The 26000-nt window shown below is 38.0% G+C and overlaps 1 protein-coding gene across 1 annotated transcript; it reads left to right on the top strand.

The window, feature by feature from the left end:
- Positions 1–11001: 11001 nt before the first annotated feature.
- her9 (hairy-related 9) lies at positions 11002–12799 on the top strand. The gene is made up of 4 exons (XM_073823385.1): positions 11002–11351; positions 11505–11600; positions 11702–11789; positions 11893–12799. Exons 1-4 carry the CDS (start codon positions 11244–11246, stop codon positions 12474–12476), a joined length of 876 nt encoding a protein of 291 aa, XP_073679486.1. The 5' UTR covers positions 11002–11243; the 3' UTR covers positions 12477–12799.
- Positions 12800–26000: the final 13201 nt, after the last annotated feature.

The raw sequence follows: 26000 nt of genomic DNA, 5'->3' as shown, positions 1-26000 counted from the left end.
ATATATATATGTATGTATGTATGTATGTATATAATTTTGGGGAAATAAAAATTTATTCTTTAAAGTATATTTGTGCAATCAGTATTACTTAAACATACTGAATATTGGCTCTTTTATAGAAATTGTAAATTTGTCGTTCAAAAGTTTGGGATCAGTAAGAATTTTGTTGTTCTCTTAAGAAGTCTCACCAAAGCTGTGTTTATTTGATCAAAAATACAGGAAAAAAACTGTAATATTGTGAAATAGTATTACAATTTAAAATAATGGTTTTATATTTTAATATAGTTTAAAATATAATTTATTCCTGTGATGCAAAGCTGAATTTTCACCATCATTACTCAGTCTGTATTGTCACATGATCCATTAATTCTGAATTATTAACTATATTTATTATCTGATTTATTATCAGTGTTGGAAACAATTGGGCTATTTAATATTTTTTGGAACCTGTGATACTTTTTTCAGCATTTTTTGATAATTAAAAAGTAAAAAAAAAATAATAATAAAACAGCAGCATTTATTTAAAATAGAATGTGGATGTATTGAATTAATAAAAAGTGATGGTAAAAACTTATATTGTTAAAAAAAAATGAATTCTATTTTGAATAAATGTTGCTCTTTTTATTTCCTTATTTACTTTTTATTCATCAAAGAATATTTAAAAAAGCATCACAGGTTCCGAAAAAAATATTAATCAGCTCAACTGTTTCCAACATTGATAATAAAACTAATTGATCTGCATTATAAAAAGATTTCTGAAAGAGAAAACGACTGGAGTAATAACTGATGAAAATTCAGCTTTGCATCACATGAATAAATCACAGTTTTAAATTCACAGTATATTAAAACAGAAAAACGCTATTTTAAATTGTAATAATATTTTACAGTATTACTGCACTGTAAAAAGTTTTGACCAGTTTCAACTTAAAAACATAAGTTCAGCAGCTGCCTTAAAATTTTAAGTTAAATCAACTTAAAACTATTCATTTCAATTCACGACAATAAAATTAGTTAAAATGACGTTCTTTTAAGTTGATTTAACTTATGAGTTGAAATTACTTGTACTTTAAAGTTGATTTAACTTAAAATTTTAATGCAGCTGCTAAACTTAAGTTTTTAAGTTGAAACTGGTGAAAACTTTTTACAGTGTGTTTTTTATAAAATAAGACAAAAAAACAAAGTAGTTGGTCTTTTTTTAATTTCAATAAAATTATTATTTTATAATTATAAATATTATAATTCATTATTGATATTATACAGTCAAACCAAAAATTGTTTAGACACCAGATATAATTTATGATGTTTTTACTAGCGGGTGCAGGACACAATAGTTAATTTATGTGAGGATAGCAAAAAAAAAAGTAAACTGTGACATATTATACCCAAAAATCCTTCATACAGTGAAGAATTGACCAGTAAAATTGATAAAACTTTGGGACCAAATATTTGATTTGACGCTTTGACCTGATGTTTTGTTTTTGTTTTGTTTTTTGACCATGTTTTGTTACATACCTTTCTATCAAAGTTATCTGAAATTATCAAGATAAATTTGTTCTGTCACAGTTTAAGAGTTCTTGTCATATTTTATTACCATTTTCAAAACTATAGCAAATAAACTGTGATAATTTGAGAAATTTTGAAGGTTTCTGAATACATTTTGGTATACATTTTGACTGTATATCCACATTACTCAGTTTTTCTGCTAGACTTTTGAAAAGTGATTCTGCAGCTTTAAAGTAAACAAAGCTAAGCTTACCTAAAACTTTAAATACGATTCTTTTGCATTCTTGCATCCATCATCTTGTTTCTTTTTTTCAGTTTTTTCCTTCTTTTTGTCCTTTCAGTCTGTACACCTCACTCGTGAGATATTTTAAGCAGAAGCACCCTGCACAATACAGCGCACCTGCCTTGGGAATAATTAGATCTTGCATATGTTTTTCCAACCTCTTTGATGTATTGTTTTATCTGCGTCACTCCAGTTCTTCCAGGAATTTGCAGATGGGATGGGAGGGTCCGTACAGCAGCGGCATGTTCCTCAGCAGTAATATGTCAGCACAAATTAGCAGTTTACAGCTGAGATGTGAAAGAAGTGTACAAGTGTGTCACAGCTTACTGCGCGGGATCCAAATCACATTTGATTCCTCATAATGTAATTAAACCAGCAGGTCCAAAGATGTATGAGCTTGCCATGTCCCCGTTGTCTCCATTTAAGCAGCATGCCTCCTTAGCTGAAGGGAGGCCTCTTAAAACCTTATGAAAAGGGCTCTTCTTCACTCATTGTGCTCATTGTCTCTAAAGCATGTTATTAGTGCAGGGAGTCAAATGATGTTGAGCTGCTGATGAGGACATCAGAGAACTTACAGGTGTAAGATCTGTTCTTAATTGGATAGTTGCCTACCTTTCATACTGTATGCTTGAATGGACGCAGCGGTGGGAGACAAGCAAGACTGTCACGTGTGTGAGTTGCATCCAGATCAACTGAAAATGAGATGTAATTATAAGCTTCTGCTAAAGACACTTCTCTTGAGCTTGTTTAATGGCACCGAAATGACAGTCCTGTTAAAGCGAATAATTATGTACTATGGGTGTGCCGGGTAACACCAGTATTTATCTCAGATCAGCTCTTAACAGACGGAACAGATCCAAGAGGGCTCAGCTAGGCTTTCATGCTCCTAAATTCTTTTGTAAGTCTGGTAGCGTGAGCTCATCGTAAATGTCTTAAAATAATGCAAGATAATATTCTGTCTTGGAAGAGTCCACCAGTTGGAATACAGTGCCACACCTTTTATATATCTGTGTATATCTAATACTCAAACACACACTGCCTTTTTGAGGTTCGGTTTGATTTTTTTGGTAACACTTTACAATATGGTTCCATTAGTTCATGTTAGTTCATGTATTAACTAATGAATGAACAATGAACGATATGTTTGTTACAGTATTTATTCATTTTTGTTCCTGTTAGCTAATAATAATACAGTCATTCATTGCTAGTTCGTGTATGTGCATTAACTAATGTTAACAAGCACAACTTTTGGGTTTAATAATGTGTTAGCATGTTGAAATTCACATTAGCTAAGATTAATAAATGCTGGACAAGAATGTTCATTCTTACTTCAAGTTAAGTAAAGTAGTTAACTAATGTTAACTAATGAACCTTATTGTAGTGTTACCTCTTTTTTTAAAATATAGTAAAATAGTAAAATTGTTCACTTTTATTACTATTTAAAATAATTGTTTTGCAATTTAATATGTTTAAAATGTAAATAAAATGTAAATTTTTCATCCATATTTTTCATCCATTACTTTTTTTCTTAAGAGTCGCATGATTCATTGAAAATCATTCTAATGTGCAGATTTGCTGCTCAAGAAATATTTATTATCATTATTGATTAATGTTGAAAACAGTTGTGTTGCTATAGTTTTGTGGAAACTAATACATTTTTTCAGAATTTATTAATTTAATCAAAGTTTAAAAGAACAGAATTCATTTATTTATATATAGAAGTTTTTCCAATTAAATGTATTAAATTGAATGTTAAATAGATTTTTTTTGTAACAATGTAAATGTATTTAATGTTTCTCTTTATCGACTTATATACACTACCAGTCAAAAGTTTTTGAACAGTAAGATTTTAAATATTTTTAAATAAGTTTCTTCTTCTGCTTATCAAGCCTGCATTTCTTTGATCCAAAGTACAAAAAAACAGTACAATTTTGAAATATTTTTAATATTTAAAATAACTGTTTTCTATTTGAATATATTTTAAAATGTAATTTATTCCTGTGATCAAAGCTAAATTTTCAGCATCATTACTCCAGGCTTTAGTGTCATATGATCCTTCAGAAATCATTATAATATGCTGATTTGCTGTTCAAGAATTTTTATTATTATTATTATTATTATTATTATTATTATTATTATTATTATTATTATTTTCAATATTTAAAACAGTTGAGTAATTTGTTTCAGGATTCTTTGAATAAAAAGATCCAAAGATCAGCATTTATCTGAAATAAAAACCTTTTGTAACATTAAACACTATACCATACAAAAGCTTGGAATGTTATTTACTTAATTTACTGGAATTTATTTATTGGGAAAGTAATTATTGAAATTAATACTTTTATTTAGCAAGGATGCTTCAAATTGACCAAAAGTGATGATAAAGACATTTATAATGTTACAAAATAGTTCTGTCTCAGATAAATGCTGTTTATCTGGAAAAAAAATCTACTCAGCTGTTTTCAACATAATAATAATAAATGTTTTTGTGCAGCAAATCAGAATATTAAAAGGTTTTCTGAAGGATTGTGTGACTGAAGTAACGATGCTAAAAAATCAGCTTTGAAATCACAGGAATAAATTAAACTTTAAAATATATTCAAATACAAAACAATTATTTTAAATAGTAAAAATATTTCACAATTTTACTGTATTTTGGATCAAATAAATGCAGGCTTGGTGAGCAGAAGAGTCTTCTTTAAAAAAAAACCATTACAAATCGTACTATTCTTATATATTATGGAATATTAGAAACAAATACTAAGATTATGGAAACCTCAACTAATTTTATCCATCAACAATGTTTATCTGCAATATTTTAAAGCACTTCTTGTGTCCTAGTTTCTTCTGCCACCAATTCTAGAACAGTTGTACAATTCTAATAAACCTAAATGAGCTTATAATCAACATCTCACTGTTTAATAGAACATTAGCATCTTGATTGTAGCTGAACTAAGCTACAAGCAACCATAAAGGCACTGATGGCGTATCATTGTTTTAAAATGAGAGAAGATTGCATTAGCGTTGTAGTCCCTGTACGCTCCTCCAAACGTTTATTTAGGAATTAAATTAAAGGTTCCAGCGATTCCCAGAATTTAATTTGCCGTTTTGTGTTTCGACAATCTGTCTCGGTCCGCCCTTTTACATCGACATCAGTAAGAATGATCAAAAGTGTCATTGCACAGCTTTTATGCATTTGGTCCCGGCATTGCAGTGAAGTGACCCATTGCGAGTAACCCATATCAGTCTGGAACCGAGGTTTATAAAAGACTCTATTGGAACGCGCTCTCAAAAGATTTTTGGGGGGAAGCCACGATGAAAAGTGCTCAAAGAAAAAGTATTTGGAGATATCAGCAGGCTCTCTGAGGGAAAACAAACTATACCGACCAATGTGAGTTGACTTAATCTGATTAGGCTAACCTCATCAACGGCCTCTTAAAAAAGAGAAGAAAGCCATGAATTGGTCAGAAAAGCCAAGGGATGGGGGATGCTCTCGCTTGCTCTAAGAGCACCAAAGAGTCTCAGTGAATGCCGCACATTTTAAAGGACATGCTGGTCTGCAGATGATAAAATGACAACGACCCGTTTGAAAGGCGAAGCAAACAGAATTGATCCAAGGTTTTTGCAGGTATAAGAACAATAAAGTAAAAAGTCTAAAAATGCTACACTTTATATCACACCACTGCTAAAAGTTACTCAACCACCCTCAAACACTCCAAAAGAGAAATCTCTTAATATTTTAATTAATTAATGTGAGATTCCACCTCAAAACTCCCCACAGCGCCGGTAATAAAGATGAAAGACTCGGACAACATTATCCGACACATAGATGTATTAGAGCATTTTAATACAACGCTGTTTGGTTTATAGAAATCCTTAGCAACAGTGTGTTTAAGATATCCTCCCTGCCAAGAATAACTCTTTAGATCTTTTGCCAGTATTTTTCTCGTATTCTGGATATGGTCAACTAAAGCACCCCAGAATATGTTCTGTAGCCTTGCAGCAAATAATAAATGCAGATAAACTTACTCTCCACTCTTAAAAATAAAGATGTTTCAAAAGGTTCTTCAAGCGATGCCATAGAAGAACCATTTTTAGTTCCACAAAGAACCATTTAGTCAAAGGTTCTTTAAAGACTAACTCTTTAGATCTTTTGCTAGTATTTTTCTCATATTCTGGATATGGTCAACTAAAGCACCCCAGAATATGTTTTGAAGCCTTGCAGCAATAAATAAATGCACATAAACTTACTCTACACTCCTAAAAATAAAGGTGCTTCAAAAGGTTCTTCAAGCAACGCCATAGAAGAACCTTTTTTAGTTCCACAAAGAACCATTCAGTCAAAGGTTCTTTAAAGACTAACTCTTTAGATCTTTTGCCAGTATTTTTCTCGTATTCTGGATATGGTCAACTAAAGCACCCCAGAATACGTTCTGAAGCCTTGCAGCAAATAATAAATCCACATAAACTTACTCTCCACTCTTAAAAATAAAGATGCTTCAAAAAGTTCTTTAAGCGATGCCATAGAAGAACCATTTTTAGTTCCATTTAGTCAAAGGTTCTTTAAAGAACCATTTCTTGCTTACCTTTTTATAATCTAAAGAACCTTATTTGCCACAAAGAACCTTTTGTAAAACAGAAAGGTTCTTCAGATGTTAAAGGTTCTTTATGGAACCACTTAGACAAATAAAAGGTACTTCTATGGCATCGTGAAGCACCTTTATTTTCAAGAGTGTATAACAGTATAAACACAAAGTTGAGGAGTGCACCATAAAGCAGTTTCTTTGTTCATATGTTAGGATGTTTCCTAAACTCTGTTGTTTGTACGTCACATATATTTAAATGCTACCAACAGATACAAATGTCCACCTTAAAGCAAGAAGCCATGAGAGGAACATGAAGCATTTTGGCAAATGTGTTCATAAATGTATATTCTTATATTAATATATATTTTCAATAAGTCAAAATACTAATTTGTAATAGGGACTACTCAAGTCAAATCCTTAAGTGTTTTCATGCTTAAAGCCAGATGCCAACCTCGTTTGACTTCAACATCATTTGCATGATAATATTCAGGGCATTCAATCCTTTGCATCAAAAATGTATAAAGTCTTCCGGTCTTATTTTCAGGACTTGCTGCAAAACTCAAGACCAGATTCGAGCCAATGGGCAGTGTGATCAAAGAGCGTGTAAAGGGATTGGCCCAACAACAGCGGCTAATGCAGACATAATTGACTGTGTTTTCGGCATTCTGTGAACAGATTTGGATAGGGACCGAGACTCATTACCCAACAACAAATGAACTTTCCTTCAGTGCAAAGAAACTACTGTGCACGCTCTGATCTCTGACAACAGTGTGCTGGTCAGTGTTAAGTCTAATTACAAAACACACAATGCCTTGATCTTTTTCATCTCCTTTTCCTTTTCAGACTAAACTTTTTTCCTGTACACTGAAGTCAAAACACGTCCGACAATCGTATGCTGGAATCCTTGTTGAATTTGAGGTAAATGTGTTCAAGTATTAAGAAATGTGTGTAACTTTAAGGAATGTCTCTACCTAACACCATTTTTCTATAATTAAACACTTTTTTGGAAGTTGTTCCATAAAATGTAGTCTTTATATGTGTACAACTCTTAGCTAACCATGTGCTGATTAGCATCTTTGAGTTAGGTTCAAAAGTATTACAATTGTCACTACCAAATCAGTCACTAAGCTAAACTAAGCTAAGATGTTCTGATAATGTTTTGTTCAATGTATGTTCAAACTAATGATTCCTTAAGTTTGAAATCAGTATGATCAACTTTTTGCATTTTACAAAGAAAAATTGGATTCAAAATACAAAAAATAATCTCATAAATCACACTTAAAATATAGTGTTAAAAATGTAATTGTTACTGATTTACCTCAGAAAATTTTTAACAATATATATATATATATATATATATATTAAATATATTTACAGTGAAGATGTAAGCAAAATCTTAATAGGTCAGTATAACCCTTATTAAATTGTATATTACTGTGTTTCAGTAGTGACAAATTTGGGGAGAGGACAAATATTCCAAAACTGTCTGAAAATACATAGAAATTACTAGAAATGTGTACCTTGGATATTATTCAATTTGCATACATGTGAAATATGTGGAAAAAGACATTGCACCAAAGTGACTATAGAATGGTCCATATATATGAAGAAAGAGTCTATAAAATTTGTGTCCTGGCCATCTAAATAATTATCTGAAGCTCTATTATGGAGGTATAACACATACAGAAAGCAGGATTAAGGGCTACATAATATACCTCAATCCCCAAGCAAATAAGGCAAATGTGAAGGGGTGAGCGCACAGCTGGCCCCTGAGACCTCAGGATCCTGGGCAAACAGGCTTCCAGCATGCCCCAGCTAGTCTCGGCAACAAATGACAAGAGTCCCTAAACAATGGTCAACACGCAGCCAAACAAGACTTAATAAATTCTCATTGCTATGGGATTTCTCTGCCTTATTAGATGCATAAGTAGAAGACAGACTTAAACTAGATGAGTTTTTTAGCACTTGTTACACTGGCAGTCCTATGTGATGTTAATTTAAATTTGTGCAATTTAATATATTTATTGGCCAAAACTTTGGGATTTTAAATTTTTAATGTTTTTCCGTGCTAATCAAGGCTGTTTATTTGATTAAAAATACAGGAAAACAGTCATATTGTGAAATATTATTGCTATTTAAAATCGTGGTTTTCTATTTTAATATACTTTAAAATAGAATTTATTTCTGTGATGCAAACCTAAATTTTCAGCATCATTACTCCAGTCTTTAGTGTCACAAGAGTCATTCTAATATGCTGATATATTATCAATGTTGGACACAGTTGTGCTGCTTAATTGTTTTTTTGTGGAACCTGTGGTATTTGATTTAGAATTTGTTGATGAATAAAAAGTTAAAAAGAACAGATTTTTTTCAAAATAGAAACCTTTTCTAACAATAATTACTAAGTTTTTACCATTACTTTTTATAAATTTAACACATCCTTTCTGAATAAAACTATTAACTTCTGTTAAACAAAAAAAGAAAACCTTAAACATTAGTTTATATTGTTACAAAAGATTTATATTTTAAATAAATGCTGTTAATTTTAACTTTTTATTCATCAAAGACACCAGAAAATAAAAATATCACAGGTTGCAAAAAAATATTAAGCAGCATAGTTTCCAACATTGATAATAAATTAGAATATTAAAATGATTTCTGAAGGATTGTGTGACACTGAATACTGAAGTAATGATGCTGCAAATTCAGCTTTGCATCATAGGAATACATTTTATTTTAAAGTATATTGAAATAGAAAACAGCTATTTTAAATTGCAATACGATTTCACGATATTACAGCTTTTTTTGTATTTTTAATCAAATAAATGCTTCTTGATGAGCAGAAAAGTCTTCTTTAAAAATATGTAAAATCTTACTGATATTATTATTATTAATCTGTGTTACTCACTCTCACTGCAATATTGCAAAATTGCTGTTTTATAAATAAAGTTTTGGAATGCAAAACTCTGTCCATGCTGTATTTACTATACGAAGTATTTTCTCTTTCTCAATACATTGACTCTCCAAAGTGAATAAAATGATATTACAAAAACAGTTGTCTGTTAGGTTACTTGCGAATAATTTGATTTCATTTTTAGCCATTTGTAGTGTGGTATAGATGGTTTTACCGCTGTGCCCCGCCTCGTGGTCAGACATGGTATCGCACTTGACTATTTAAAACACTCTTAAAACTTTCGACAGATGGCGCTCAAGACCTATAAATTGTTTCTCCCACTCAGTACCCCATCGGCAAAATCACTGTTAAGATTTTGATTGCTCTTGCTAAATTATATTTTCAACACGTATTTACACTAATTAATTTATATTTTAGTGTTTGTGTGTGTATAGTGATCGCACCTTCTGTGTTCCAATGCGTATTAAATTTCTTTTTGTCTTTTTCATTTTAATAAAAGTACTGAAGAACCGCAAAAAAATTTTTTTTTGAAACATGCAAAATGCAGACTCATAGTTGAGGGATGTATTTGCTAATGCATTACATTACTTCTGCATGCATTTGTTTATAGATGCAATAAGTCTTTAAAACATGATTGCTTTTTCGTAATCGTCTTTCAACGCACCAACAAACATTAACAAACTCCTTCAAGTTTTAAAACAACCCTGCCAAGATCATAATTCAGCAGCAATAAAAGCAGCCGCGAAAACTTGCTCTCTAAACCCCGCAGCCTGCGAGTTTAGCAACGGCACGTGCTCAGGGGACGCAGCGGTGCAATGAGCGGGCGCGCAGACTGGCTGGCACGCGGACAGATGTAGCAACACCTCCCCCGCGCGCTCTCTGCCTCCTGCACTGCTGGAATGATTGACGCGTAAGATGTTCATCCAGCCAATAAGACGCAACTCAGCTTCATTTGCATAAAGCGGCCAGCTTCCTATTGGCTTCCTGCGTGCTGCTTCGAACCGCCTCGCGTGCCTCTACAGCTGTTTTCTTCTTTGAAGCGCAACCAGATCCTTGAAGTTTTTTCGGTTCTGTTTTCTTTCTGAAACGACTGGATACTCGTATTTTCCCACATGCAATTTAACAAATAAATATAAAATGCTGACAATATGCATCTTTATTTGTCATATACACAATGTTACGCACAAATGTTTGTCTAATAGTATCAAAAGCCAATGCGGCAGCAGAATAAATACAAGATTCAGTGCGCAAGTAAATCCAATGCAACTTTCCAACGAAATCCAATGCACTTAAACACCAAGATAATGTGCATGACATGTTTTTGCAATGTTGCCAAACTGACATGATTTGTCAGTTTAACCATCATTCCGACATCAAGTGTTTAGGAATGTTGGTCACGCAGTGGCTGAATGCAGAAATACGTGATTCGGCTGTGAAAAAACGTTGGTGGCAAACAGCAAGAGTATTCCCCCAATTCCCCTTATCACTTCACAGCCAGGCCGACTGCACTCGCCTCTTTGTTGTTTGTCCCTCCAGGGCTGATTGAGCAGCGCGTGACTGACAGCCCGCGGGGGTGTTGTCCAATCAGCAGTCTGCCCGCGCCCAATGGGTGAGTCCGTGCGCCTATTGGTTGAAGCGAGTGTGGGAAAGAATGCAGAGAGGGTTTCACACGAACTGGGAGCATGCGATCTATCTATAAATACCGCTGGCGTGTGGCAGTGGGAGATTCGACTTGCCCTCTGAAGCGCTGCGCCACACACGCTCGTGTCCTCATATGACAGCCTGCCGACTATAAGTCATATAGCTGATAAGAGGGACTCACGCTCTCTCGTGTGACCATCCCGAGATCTTGGCTACACTCAGCGTCTAATCCCAACAGCCCGTCTCTGTTTTTTAAAATCCACGCACGGAATATAAACACTTTTCTTGGCTTTTGGACTCAACTTTGGGTTTGATCATGCCAGCCGATAATATGGAGAAGCAGACCGCATCACCTATTGCTGGTGCCCCTGCCAGTGGATCTCATACTCCGGACAAACCAAAGAATGCCAGCGAGCACAGAAAGGTAAATATCATTTAGTGTTTTTGCACTTCTTGCGGTTGTGTTTCATTTCAGACGAATGTCAGTCGTCATTTCCTTTTTATTTCTGGTTTGTTTATCAATCTGAAAAAAAAAAAATGCTCGTCGTAATTAATAATCTTTGCATTTTATCTGCAGTCTTCGAAGCCAATCATGGAGAAACGCCGCAGAGCGAGAATCAACGAGAGCCTTGGACAGCTGAAGACCCTGATTCTTGATGCGCTTAAAAAAGATGTAAGTTTTAGCGATGAATATATCTCAGACTCAGTATGTCAATAAACCAGTAATGTTTGTTTTATAAAACAAAATTTCTAATCAGTTCCTCTCGTTTACAGAGCTCCAGACACTCTAAATTGGAGAAAGCTGATATTCTTGAGATGACTGTCAAGCACCTGCGCAATTTGCAGCGTGTTCAGATGACTGGTAAGTTCTAAGCCTTATTCATTAAGAAGTAGAATTTTAAACATTAAACATTTAATGAATTTGCTGAATGCACAATATTAATGAATCTACCTTTGCTTTGCAGCAGCCCTGTCAGCTGACACAAACGTCCTCAGCAAGTATCGCGCAGGATTCAACGAGTGCATGAACGAGGTGACCCGATTTCTCTCAACTTGCGAAGGGGTGAATACGGAGGTTAGGTCGCGACTTCTCAACCACCTGTCCGGTTGTATGGGACAGATGATGGCGATGAACTATCCTCAGCCTGCCCCAGCTCAACAGCCGCATCTGGCTCAGCCTCTTCACGTGCAGCTTCCTTCAACCTTGCCCATCAACAGCGCCTCAATGGGCCCCAAACTTAGTCCATCAGAAGCGGTGTCACCTAAAGTCTTTGGAGGATTCCAGCTGGTGCCGGCCACTGACGGACAGTTTGCCTTTCTTATCCCCAACCCAGCTTTCGCTTCTGCTACGACCCCGGTCATTCCCTTGTACGCAAACGCAAGTGTTCCAGTGACTGTCAACGCGAGTCCCATCCAGGCCAGCTCGGCTCCCACGGTGGCATCTCCTGTGCAGGGAATGACATCCTTCGCGGGGGTTTCACAAGCCGTCAGTCCCGTTGGTGTTAGTGCCGGAGCAGAGAGCAATGAACCGGTGTGGAGACCTTGGTAGACTTGCTTATTCCATACGAACTTTTAAAATAGTTTTTCACGATGAAGATAATGCGTTCAGTTCCGTTTTAAGGAACTTTGTTGACCTTCTGTTGGACAAGGCGTTTATGTTTGTTAGCTGATTCCAATATTTGGATGTTGTTAATAAATATGCTGTTGTTAATATAATAGCATTACACTTAATGTTTATAAAGTACTTTTTTAAATGAAAGAATTTAGTTTTGTACAAAGTTTGTAAAAGATTGTATCATGCCAAAGCTTTCTTGATGTTTTTTCATGATGAGTGTTTTATGTATGATGCTGAATAAATCAAAATTAACGAAATCTTTCGTGTTCACAACCTTTTTTTATCAAGATAAGCACTTGATGTAGGCTAAATCTATAATACCTATACTGGATTGAGTAATATAAAGGAGAAATCATTTTTGTAGCCTATTTGATGTTAGATTATGGATCTTACTTTATAGGCTAATTTTGATTGACAAGTGACAATTTATAGCATACATACCCAAGATTTATTAAACATTTATTTATTTAAAACCAATAAGTGAGCAAAAAGTGTTTAAAGACAAAGCTTTTCAAATACAGCTGTTCAACTTTTTTAATTTAAAGTCTCAATTAAGTTTTCCAGCTAACCCGTATTGCTTTTAGTTCTACTTCTGGCGGGAAGAGATCACCCTAAGTGTCACAGGTTGAAATGACAAAGGCAATGAGAGGGTTTTCTTCTTTTCTTTTGCAAAAAGGTAATTAAACATCTGAAAAGGGTCTCATCCTGTATGCAGCGGGATCTTTAAGAAGTCCTAAACCCCCATTCATTGGTCTGGGAAATACGCTTTGGGTTAATGTCACTAACAGATTGCCTCAGTGAAAAGAGAATATGGAAGAATCCTCTCTTCCTTTTGTGTACCAGTCGCTTTTAGTTTGTATAGCTGTACCTGAATAGCGTGTGGGGAGCTTTCGCGCCTCTTTTCTGACTGAACTGATAAGTTACCTCAACATCAAACCTCTTTCCTAATTAAAATGTGATGAATTTAAAATGTAGCCTACATTTAAAAAAATTATAATTTCTTTTCACTAACAGCTTGACATTCGGGCCTCTCCCAGGCGAGTATAACTCTAGGCGAGTCGTTTATGTTATCCCTGGATGTAAACTTATCTTCCCTTTGCGCGTCAGCTCCGGAACTGTGAGACGTGTCTTGCGGGATGTCGGCATGGCGTTTGCCGTGTGTCTGCCACTTGCAGTCAGCGGCCCACTTCGTTTTCGGATTAGGTTACACACCCTGGAGACCGACTGCCACAGGGTTTCCCACTTAACAACTCCGTCGTGTTAAACCCAAAGCTGAGATGTACTAGCTTTGGAAAGTTATTAAGTCACTAAGTAATTTCAATAGACTATTAATTTTCTGCTTTATTTTGTGATTTCATAGAGTGGTCATACATTTCTTCCTCAAGTGGGAAAAAAAATCACGAATTCAAAAGGGAAGTCTAAATGGAAAGTTTGTGATATTTCTAATACATCAACCACAAAAGACGGATTCGCCAACCAAAGTCGTGCTATTTATATGCAAAATGGTGAGAACGGGTTGGATTCGCATACGCATCACAAATATATGACAACAAATCTTTAAATCTAAACACAAAATTAATGAAAGAAATGTTCACAGAAAAAATAGAGTAGACCCCCCTGAAAGTCATTGAAAGATTCGTACACTGTTCAAAACCCTCGGGGCTAATCTAAATCGCACAGAAAAGCTTGTTTTCGCACATGTGCATTGCTGAAACACTAGTTGGCAGTGTGTGGGCTCCGTGGCTTCTCTCTCTGCCTGCGTGTCTGAGTTAATAGTTCAGAGATGCCGTTGTGGTGCTAAGGTCGTGAGAACCGAGCGAACTAGACTGCCTGCGGCCGGGCAGAGCGCCAATCCGTAAATCCCCGCTGGCAGGCCGGGTCGTGCTTTGGCCGCACAGCCTCTCTGGAGGTGAAGAGGCGCACACGCGTGGCCGCCAAGATGAGAGTTTTGAGCCAGAGTATAATAATTACAAGAGCCACTGGCCAGATCCAAAACACAGAGACTTTTGAAGTAACAGGGAGGACTTCTCATAGATGCAATTGGTTTTATATTTACAAATTCAGAAACCTGTTGACAGTATCCCGTTTGAGGTAAAAACATGATTTGGCAGATTTATGAGTATTTTGATTATTAAGGACAGTTTTTCTGGGGAGGTTAGGACATTTGTTTATATTTGTTTCATATAGGCTAAAATATTTATTTTATGTATTATTTTATATAATATTTTAAAGTTTGGCTCTAATAAATACAGAACTACATACACTTCAGGTTGTTCTACTGATAGTTGAGAGTTGAAGATTAGCTTCTGACTGTTTATATTAACAGCCATAACAAGCATTCCTCTCAGGCCTCAAGATAAAATACTCCAATCTAAAAGAAATAACAATGAATGAATCCCCCTCTTTTTAATAAGCTTACCCAGAGAGATATGATCAGTTCTACTTCTTACAGTAGAAGTCTTTAGAAAAATCCTTCAGGTCCCACAAATTCTTTGGTTTTTCAGCATTTTTGTGTATTTGAACCCTTTCCAACAATGACTATGATTTTGAAATTCATCTTTTCACACCAAGGACAACTGAGGGACTCATATGCAACTATTACAGAAGGTTCAAATGCTTTCTTCAGAAGAAAACACGATGCATTAAGAAGCTGGGGGGGGGGGGGGGGTGAAAACTTTTTGAATTTGAAGATCAGGGTAAATTTAACTTATTATGTCTTTTGGGGAACATGTAAGTATCTTCTTTAGCTTCTGAAAGGCAGTACTAAATGAAAAAAATAAGATATTTAGGCAGAATAAGAAAAATGTACACATCCTCATTCCAATCAAAAGTTTACACCCCCGGCTTTTAATGCATCGTTTTTCACATCAGTGAGCATTTAAACTTCTGTAATAGTTGAGTACCTCAGTTGCACTCAGTGTGAAAAGATGGATATCAAAATCATTGTTGTCATTGTTGGAGGGTTCAAATACACAAAAATGCTGAAAGACTGTTTAGGACAAACAAAGGACTCATGAACAACTATCACTTTTCAAAAAAAAAAAAAAAAACAGCTGTGGATCATTCAGGGGACAACAAAGTATTAATGATTAAGTGTATGTAAACTTTTGAACAAAGTTTATTTTTATAAATTCAACTATTATTTTCTCTTGTGGACTATATGTAAATGTCTTTTATGTCACTACTTTTCAGGTCAGTACTAAAAAAAAACATGCATTTTGTATGATCCCTTTAATTTTGGTAAAATAATTAACATTTTACAGATTCTGCAAGGTGTCAACTCAAACTGGAAAGTTTATGCACATTCACATATGAAAGGAAGAGAAACAGAGTGTAGTAAATCTGACCTGCTTGTGTCTTAGTAAACTGTCATGTTTAAACCCTGTTAAAAAAAAAAAAAAAAGAAAAGAAAACAAGGCTACTACCGCAATAGAAGTGTTAAAAACATGGTTAACACATTTTATAAAGCAGAAAATGGCTATTGTCACCTCAAAGAGCCAAAAGGAGACGCAAAGCCATGTCATTTGTCTGCAGGCCGTTTCCACAAATACAGCCAGCTGATGATTCATAAACAGTCTGTTCTTGGTTTTTGACCAAACCTTCCATGAATGAACCAGCTCCATTCATGGAAGGTTTTTGTGAACTGTAATCTTAGTTTAATCCGTTGATCTGGAAAACATGTCTCAAACATATTTCATATCAACAGAATACTTGACTGGAGAGTACTGGTCAACAAGGTGGTGAATGTAGCGTCCAAATGTAGTGTCCTTTTTGACCACAAGGAGGAACATAACATCTTGTGTATGTATGAGAAGTGAGATTTAGGATCATAGAGACCACATTCATTTTAAATGTGATTATATACATATTTATCTATTTTTATGCAATTGTGTGCGTATATGTTTTTTTTTTTTCTCCATTGCCTTCACAACAAAACCATCTAACTACGTAACTCTGTCTAAATTTATTCTAGTTCAAAGTCACACTCACGAGGACAAGGGGGGAAATGCTCAGCATGCTTGGATATGGACGCTGTGGGAGAAAGGTGGGGGTCAAGAGCCACTGTGGTCCAGAAAAGAACCAGATGAGGCTGACACTCCTTCTTTCTCCTTCAGCACCTGTTGCCCAAGAAGTCATGAAAGACACAGTCATCAGCAAAATTGTCCTGGAGACCCAGACTGAGTTCCTCATCCCAGAACATCTCCACATGCGAATGCCATGAACTCATTTAGGAAGATGTTAAAGGTACAGTTCACCCAAAAAAGAAAATTCTGTCATTATTTTCTCACCTTTTTGTCATTTTAATCCTGTATGACTTTGTGTTTTTGGTGGAGCACAAAATAAAATATTCCATAGGTTTAGAACAACATGAGGTTTAGTAAATCCCTTGGGTGAGCTAGCCCATTAAAACCCTCTCCTGGACATATGTCAATCAGGAAATTTTGACAATAATTTTTCAGTTTTATTTCTTAACAGGGATTATCTGTTCTTCCACTGATATTAATAGCAAGCAGCCCATCTTTCCCTAGTAGCAGGAGTCGTGTGGTGGGGAGGATGGACACTCGTAAGGACGCACTGCCAGCCCTTATCAGATATCACAGCCCAAGGAGCCGCAAGGTCCGCAGATCCTTGTCACTTGTCTGCAGGACATATTTCTGAGTGCAGGTTTTGCTTTTCAGCACAATCTATGGTTTCAACCCATGGTGTCTTGGCAGTCTTTGAAGCCTTTGCAAATAGTATAAATGCCAATGGAGAAAGTTAAGGACCACCCTCTGACAGTCAGGAGGTCTTTCCAAGTATTTATAATCCCAACTCCTTGGTGGCCTTGAAGAAGACCGACTTTAAATTTGGACACACTTTTTATTTATGCTTTAATGCATCTTGAAGACCTTTTATTTATAAGGATCTGACTGGTCAGCTGTTGGGCTATTTTGAGTGAAGTTCTTATATTACAGACAGACTTCAGAGAAGAGAATTTTTTCAAGATTTTTATTTAGGAAATTTAATGATTACACACACACTGACAAGTGTATAAATCACTAGTTTTTCTAAAGAAATATTGTCCAACAGTGACTCCAACAGGTAAAGTTACAACGCGTACCTGCGTCTCTCACCTCTTCTGAGCCCATTAAGATTTAACAGACTCCTTTAACTCCTTTAAGATATGATTGGATATTACTGGGTATGTTTGGCTGTGATTGGTTCTTGTGATAAATCCCACCTTTCGTGTTCATCCACACTCCACATTCGCGAATAAGTCTGAATTAACAATATAATGGCGCCAATGGGAAGACTAATTTTAAGTAAACAACTCACACACTTACAATCAAGCCCGAAATTATTCATACCCCTGGCAAATTCTGACTTAAAGTTACTTTTATTCAACTAGCAAGTTTTGGTTTTTTTTTTGACTGGAAATGGCACAGGTTTCTCCCAAAAGATAAAAAGACAATGTACAAGAGGCATCGTTGTGGAAAAAAATATTTCTCAGCTTTTATTTACATTTGAACAAAAAGTGGCATGTCCAAAATTATTCATACCCTTCTCAGTAATCAATAGAAAAGCCTTTGGCTATTACAGCAATCAAACACTTCCTATAATTGCTGACCAGATTTTTGCATGTCTCCACAGGTTTTTTTTGCCCATTCATCTTTAGCGATGAGCTCCAAGTCTTTCAGGTTGGAGGGTCTCCTTGCCATCACCCTGATCTTTAGCTCACTCCACAGATTCTCAATTGGATTTAAGTCAGGACTCTGGCAGGGCCACTGCAAAACGTTAATATTTTGTCTGCTAACCATTTCTTAACCACTATTGCTGTGTATTTTGGGTTGTTGTCGTGCTGAAATATCCACTGGTGCCCAAGGCCAAGTTTCCCTGTAGACTGCCTAATGTTGTTGTTGAGAATTTTGATGTATTGCTCCTTTTTCATGGTGCCATTTACTGTGATTAGGTTCCCTGGTCCACCGGCCAGGGAAAAAAAACCCAAAACATTAGGTTACCACCACCATGTTTGACAGTGGGGATGGTGTTCTTAGGGTTGAAGGCTTCTCCTTTTTTTTCACCAAATGAAGGCTACATCATTGTGGCCAAACAATTCAATTTTTGTTTCATCTGACCATAAAACAGAAGACCAGAAGTCTTCTTCTTTGTCCAGATGAGCATTTGCAAAGGCCAAGCGGGCTTTTGTGTGTCTTATCTGGAGAAGTGGTGTCCTCCTTGGTCTGCCTCCGTGGAACCCAGTGGTGTGCAGTGTCCGCTGGACTGTCTGCCTTGAGATGTTGCCACGAGCAGAGCCCAGATTCATCAGGATAGCCTTGGTGGTGATCCTTGGATTCTTTTTGACCTCTCTTACTATCCTCCTGGCCAGCACAGGTGTCACTTTTGGCTTCTGACCACTTCCCCCCAAGATTTTTCACAGTGCGGAACATCTTGTATTTTTTAATAATCCTTTGCACTGTAGCCACTGTAACTTCAAAACATTTAGATATGGTCTTATAGCCCTTTCCTGACTTGTGAGCAGCCACAATGCGCAGCCGCAGGTCCTCAGTGAGCTCCTTTGTCTTAGCCATAACTGTCCACAAACCAACAGCAGAAAACTTCTGTTTTTCACCTGTTGAGTTGATTAAAACAGCTGTTCCCAGTGAATCAGGGTAATTAGGATGCTTTAGAGCAGCTCGGACTATTTGGAATGGTATAGAAATTTGGATTTTCCCATAGACTGTGACAGTTTGCAAAGGGTATGAATAATTTTGGACATGCCACTTTTTGTTCAATGTAAATAAAAGCTGAGAAATATTTTTTTCCACAATGATGCCTCTTGTACATCGTCTTATTATCTTTTATGAGAAGCCTGAGAAATGACTTCTGGTAAAAAAATAAAATAAAAAATAAAAACTTGCTGGTTGAATAAAAGAAAGTTTAAGTCTGAATTTGCCAGGAGTATGAATAATTTCGGGCTTGACTGTAGATATAACCACATTGTTACATCAAAATAAGACTAAAAATGGCATGAAAACATGATCTATGGGAGTTTTCCGTGAGTAATCAGATTGATGAAATTTAAAGTAAATCTCTGTCTCATATCATCAATCTCTCTTTTACAAGTGAGGCTCCTGCGCCATCCCTCTCGTGCCATCAGAGGGAGCAGTCGCCTGAGTATTAACCTTCCAATTCGGACTCCATTTCCCATGCTCCCCATGCCTAGGCTTAACCTTTTACCTTTAGCCTGTCACCCACTTCCTATAAGAGGCCCTCTTCCTGTGAACTCTTTGCGAAGTCTTGATTTGCTACGGTGATCATTTCTGAGCGTTTCTCCTAGTGTTTGTTTTCCTGTTGTCGTTTGGACTGTTTCCTCGTTTATGACTCTAGCCGTCAGCCCCGACCTTCCCGCCTGTTTATCGGACTCTGATTCTAGTTGCCTGCCCCGACCATTCTTCCTGACCCGGATTACGATTATTGTTTGTTGTTTGTTTGTTGTACCGCTAACATCAATAAACGTACTGCAGATGGATCCGTCCGCCTCAGACTCTTCGTACAGAAGACTCCGCCAGCACAGGATCCAGCAGCTATCACGCAGCTCTCATCTGAGTTATCAGCCCAGGCCAGCCAGCTAGCTCTTCACCAGCACCAGCTAGCGCGGCTAACCACGCTTACTGTGGAAATGATGAAGATGCTTCAAAATCTCACGCCAACGCCATCGGCCGCCTCCCCCCCCCCCAACACTGCACCGGTAAGCCCTCCTCCCGCATTACCTACTCCTGTGAGCCCGCGGCTAGCTTTTCCGGACAAATTTGATGGTAATCTGACAAAGTGCAAAGGATTTCTATAATGTTTGATTTTTGTTAATCAGCAGTCTGCGTTATATCCCACCGAGGCTAGCAAGATTTCCTTTATGTGCTCGTTGCTTACCGGGAAGGCATTAGACTGGGTTACAGCGGTGTGGGGCTCTGATGGCTCTGTTTTTCCCACATTCGACTATTTTTTACAATGTTTCCGGGAGGTGTTTGACAATCCAGCGGGAGGTAAAAGCGCTGGAGAACAGCTTCTAGCTCTCTCTCAAGGCAATAAAACAGCTGCTGAATACGCCTTAGCATTTCGTACCCTAGCCGCACAAGCTAACTGGGTGGAGGATACTTTGAAGCTGCTATTTCGTCGCGGATTAAATATGGATTTACAATCTGAACTGGCCTGTCGTGACGAGGGGAGAAGTTTAGCTGCTTTCATCGACTTAGCCATCCACATCGAAAATTTAATACGTTCTCACAGATTGAAGCAATTCACAACAGTCCCTGCACCATCTGCCGCTGCCTATCCTGAACCCATGCAATTAGGCTATACTCGCCTCACCCCTGAGGAACGCAATCGTCGCATCCAGCTCCATCTCTGTTTATATTGTGGCAAACCGGGTCATCTCAAGTCTGCCTGCCCTGTCCGGCCCAGCCCTCCTAATTCCCAGACGGTGAGTTCAAATGTTCGCCTATACGCCACTTCCTGTGTGAAAATATCAGTACAGATAATTTCAAACCAAAAATCTATTTTTGTGAGGGCACTTATTGATTCCGGAGCAGCAGGAAATTTCATGTCATATGAATTTGCCCGGAAACACAATATTACACTAACTCCAAGTACTTCTTATTTGACAGTGGAAGCGCTGGACGGCCGACCCCTAGGCGAGGGGAAAATCACTGCCCTTACTGAGGATCTTAAGATGCAAATCGGCTCACAACACTCTGAAATCCTCAGTTTCTACATCATCCATTCTCCCAACCACCCGCTCATCCTTGGATTACCCTGGTTACGCCAACATGAACCATACATCTCCTGGAGAGAGAGTGAGATTCAACAGTGGAGCCCAGCTTGTCATGACCAATGCCTCTCAACAGAGCCCTCCATTCCTGTGAACACCGTCACCTGCACCGATCCCATCATCAAAGTTCCCGGGCTGCCTGCTGAGTACAGGGATTTGGTTGAGGCCTTCAGCAAGACTAAAGCCTCACAACTCCCGCCTCACCGCCCTAGCGATTGTGCCATCGAACTGATTCCTGGAAGCCCACCTCCCAAGGGCAGAATCTTTCCTCTCTCTCAACCCGAGTCCGAAACCATGAAAAGGTACATTAAGGAGGAGCTTTCAAAGGGCTTCATTCGTCCATCCACCTCACCCGCAGCTGCCGGCTTCTTCTTCGTTAAGAAGAAGGATGGCAGCCTGAGACCCTGTATAGACTATCGTGGCCTCAATGATATAACCATTAAATTCAGGTATTCTCTGCCACTCGATCCAGCAGCTTTAGAACAACTCTGCCAGGCAACATATTTCACCAAACTTGACCTGCGCTCAGCCTACAACCTTATTCGCATTCGAGAGGGAGACGAATGGAAGACGGCTTTCTCCACCTCTACTGGCCACTACGAATATTGCGTTATGCCCTTCGGTTTGGCCAACAGTCCCTCAGTATTTCAGTCCTTCATTAACGATGTTTTCAGAGACATGCTGGACCGCTGTGTAATTGTGTACATCGATGCAACAGGTTCACTCCACTCCCAGCTCAGGACATCCAGGGATTATAGCCACTATTCCCCTCCTCAGTAACCGCTTCTGGTGGCCAACCTTGAACCAGGACACCCAGACATTCATCAAGAATTGCACAGCCTGTAACACTTCCAAATCATCGCTCCAACCTCCCGCTGGTCTCCTCCAACCCCTGCCCATACCACAATGCCCATGGTCTCATATCGCTATAGATTTCGTCACTGATCTGCCCAAGTCTCAAGGAAACACCACGATCCTAACCGTGATAGACTGATTTTCAAAGTCATGCCGTCTCATCCCCCTCCCCAAGCTCCCAACGGCCCTGGAAACAGCTGAGACTCTTTGCAACTATGTGTTTCGTTTCTACAGTTTACCAGATGACATCGTATCAGAAAGAGGACCTCAATTGACTTCCCGAGTCTGGTCTGCCTTCTTCGGTCTACTTCAAGTCAACATCAGCCTCACCTCAGGTTACCATCCGGAATCCAACGGCCAAACTGAGAGACTTAATCAGGAACTTAAGCGCTTCCTCCGCACATACTGCCAGAACAATCAGGTAGACTGGAGCAGGTATCTGATGTGGGCTGAGTATGTGCAAAACTCACTCCAAAAACCAGCAACAGGCCTAACCCCTTTTAAGTGCATGCTAGGGTACCAACCACCCTTGTTTCCCTGATCTCCCCTCTGTCAACGAATGGTTGCAACGGTAGCGAGGAAACTTGGAACCGTGCACACATTCACCTCCAACGTGCAGTAAGACGCCAAGAAGACCAGGCCAATCGTCACCGCCGCCCCAACCTGGAATACACCCCTGGGCAGTGGGTGTGGCTTTCCACCAGAGACCTACGCCTCAGACTCCCCTGCAGGAAGCTCTGTCCTAGGTATGTGGGGCCATTCAAAATTCTCCGTCAAATCACTCCTGTTTCTTTTTGTTTAGATTTACCTTCTAATTATCGCATTTCTCCCACTTTCCATGTCTCGCTGCTGAAACCTGCTGATGGCCCGGGAGAGAGGTTGGAGGAGGAGGGAACCGAGGTCCAGATGCCCCTGCCCATTCTTGTCGACGCGAGGAGGCATACCAGGTCCGAGACCTGCTCGACTCTAGACGCCCGGGCCGGGTACTCCAGTACCTAGTCGATTGGGAGGGGTACGGAGGAACGGTCCTGGGTTGACGCAAAGGACGTACTGGACCCCACGCTCAAGGAGGCGTTTCATCGGACCCATCCGGAAAGACCGGCCCCTCGCCCACGTGGAAGACCCCGGCATCGACAGCCTCTTCGCTTCAGGAGCCGCTCGCAGGGTGGGGGTTCTGTTACAAGTGAGGCTCCTGCGCCATCCCTCTCGTGCCATCAGAGGGAGCAGTCGCCTGAGTATTAACCTTCCAATTCGGACTCCATTTCCCATGCTCCCCATGCCTAGGCTTGACCTTTTACCTTTAGCCTGTCACCCACTTCCTATAAGAGGCCCTATTCCTGTGAACTCTTTGCGAAGTCTTGATTTGCTACGGTGATCATTTCTGAGCGTTTCTCCTAGTGTTTGTTTTCCTGTTGTCGTTTGGACTGTTTCCTCGTTTATGACTCTAGCCGTCAGCCCCGACCTTCCAGCCTGTTTATCGGACTCTGATTCTAGTCGCCTGCCCCGACCATTCTGCCTGACCCGGATTACGATTATTGTTTGTTGTTTGTTTGTTGTACCGCTAACATCAATAAACGCACTGCAGATGGATCCGTCCGCCTCAGACTCTTCGTTACACTCACATTGGACTGTGACCAATATGTACCAAGCTTTGATGACTGATTATCTGAAAAATAAATAGTGAAATAGTTAACTATTTATCCAAGAAAATGTGACTGGGACATGAACTTACATTTGATTATTTTAAATGCATTAAATATTGTGAAATATTATTGCAACAGAAGTTACTCCAGTCTTCAGTGCAGTGTTACATGAACCTTTAATATATGACACTTTAATATAGTTAATTATACAATGATCATCAACTAATTTCTCAAGAGTAAAAAATTGGTTGGTGATCACTGTATAATTATCTATATTAAAGTGTCAAATAACTATAATAATTACATTCACCTGCCTCGGAATTAAATATTTAACAATTTCAGGTAAAGGATTTGAGGATATTGATTTCTAAATAAAAATAAGAGTATTGTTTCAATACCTAAGTACAATGAAATCCTCACTTGATTGATTATGTGTTTTGGGTAGATCCTTTGAAATAATTTCAGTGAAATTTTGGCACAAACCTATAGGTAGTTCTAATTTCTCATTACTTTTTACATCTTTTTGGATGACAAGTGGTTAACTGAAAAGTCAAACGAAGGGCACGATCTGTGGGTTCTCTCGAAATGAGTGCGCTGCGTGTTTGCATGTCTGTGGGTTGCAGTTCTGAGGTAGTGAAATAAGTCTTCTCAGCATGGCATTTCCCGTGTTCAGTGAATTTGGTAACACATTAGGGCAAATTCTGTACTGCAGTTGGGTTTCAGGAAACCGTGTGCGTCACGTACACATTAGGTGTTTATAATGCTTGATGGTAGCCATGGTGTCCAGTGCAGACTGTTTTTTTATTTGCTTGTTTGTCCCAGTTGTGCTTTCGCAATGGACGCCATTTTAGTTTCAGCTCATTTTTAACTCAACTGCGTTGATGACTGTGATGTTGCCGTACATTTTCACATCCTCTTAATATTTGAGAAAAATGCAGTTCTGATGTTTTTGCCAGGATGGTAACATGCATGTAAGGGTCACAGTGAGGGCACAGTTAGTGGGAGTGGGAAATCTGCCCCCTGCATGGGTGGTGAATCAGCCGATGTCTCACCACAAGCCCAGACATGCCCTAGATAGACACCTGAGAGTAACTGCTCACTGTTCTGACTCATGTCAGCCCTTTCAAACCATCTGTGAGAATGTGTGACTGTGGTGTGTGCTCATGTCAAACACAGGATCTTCGCTGCCCTTTTAATGCACAGCCAAGAAACAAAACAACAAAAGGAAGAACAATGCGTTAACGCAAATGGCATGGTACGTTTCCGTTGGTTGATTTGGTGATGACCTGGAAACAAGATAAATACATCATCAGTCTTCTATCCTGTTTATTGTTGTTGTTGTTCTCCATCAACAAGTGTTCTGTGTCTTTTATTTATTTATTGAGGTGTGTTTTTTCTTGGTAAGACACATTTATTTATTCATTCATTGGATCCACAAATGAATGAATGTGTGGATTTTTTATTATTTCTTGGTGGGCCAGTTATTCATTCAGTTGTGGGTTTAAGATATGTACATTTTTTAATATTTCTTAGTGGGACATTCATTTATTCATTCATTCATTCATTCATGTGCCACGTTTTTGGAAAAGTAATTACTTATTCATTTATTAATTCATGGCCCACCTTTTTGGAAAAAGTGATTATTCATTCATTTATTCATTCATTCATTTATGGTCCACCTTTTTTGAAGAAGTAATTATTCATTCATTTAATCATTTATTTGGTCATTCATTCATTTATTTATGGGCCACCATTTTGGGAAAAATAATCATTCATTCATTTATTCATTCGTTTGTTGCCACCTTTTTGGAAAAAAACTATTAATTAATTAATTAATTAATTCATTCATTCATTCATTCATTCATTTATTGGCCACTTTTTGGGGAAAAAAGTAATCATTCATTCATTTGTGGGCCACCTTTGTGGAAAAAGTAACCATTCATTCATACATTCATGGGCCACCTTTGTGGAAAAAGTAACCATTCATTCATTCATTCATGGGCCACCTTTGTGGAAAAAGTAATCATTCATTTATTTATTCATTCACTCGTGGGTTTAAGATGTGTGGACATTTTATTCTTTCTTGGTGTGACAGTTATTAATTCATAAATTCATTCATTTATGGGCCACCTTTTTGGGGAAAAAAGCATTCAT

The sequence above is a fragment of the Garra rufa genome, chromosome 18, assembly GCF_049309525.1.
Source record: "Garra rufa chromosome 18, GarRuf1.0, whole genome shotgun sequence".
NCBI lineage: Eukaryota > Metazoa > Chordata > Actinopteri > Cypriniformes > Cyprinidae > Garra > Garra rufa.
This window is presented reverse-complemented; position numbering and strand designations above follow the sequence as displayed.

Coding starts and splice junctions, on each gene's coding strand:
- her9 (XM_073823385.1), top strand. CDS start 11,244: ATGCCAGCCGATAATATGGAGAAGCAGACCGCATCACCTATTGCTGGT. Junction 11,601..11,701: donor TTGATGCGCTTAAAAAAGAT/GTAAGTTTTAGC, acceptor TCTCGTTTACAG/AGCTCCAGACACTCTAAATT. Junction 11,790..11,892: donor GCAGCGTGTTCAGATGACTG/GTAAGTTCTAAG, acceptor TTTGCTTTGCAG/CAGCCCTGTCAGCTGACACA.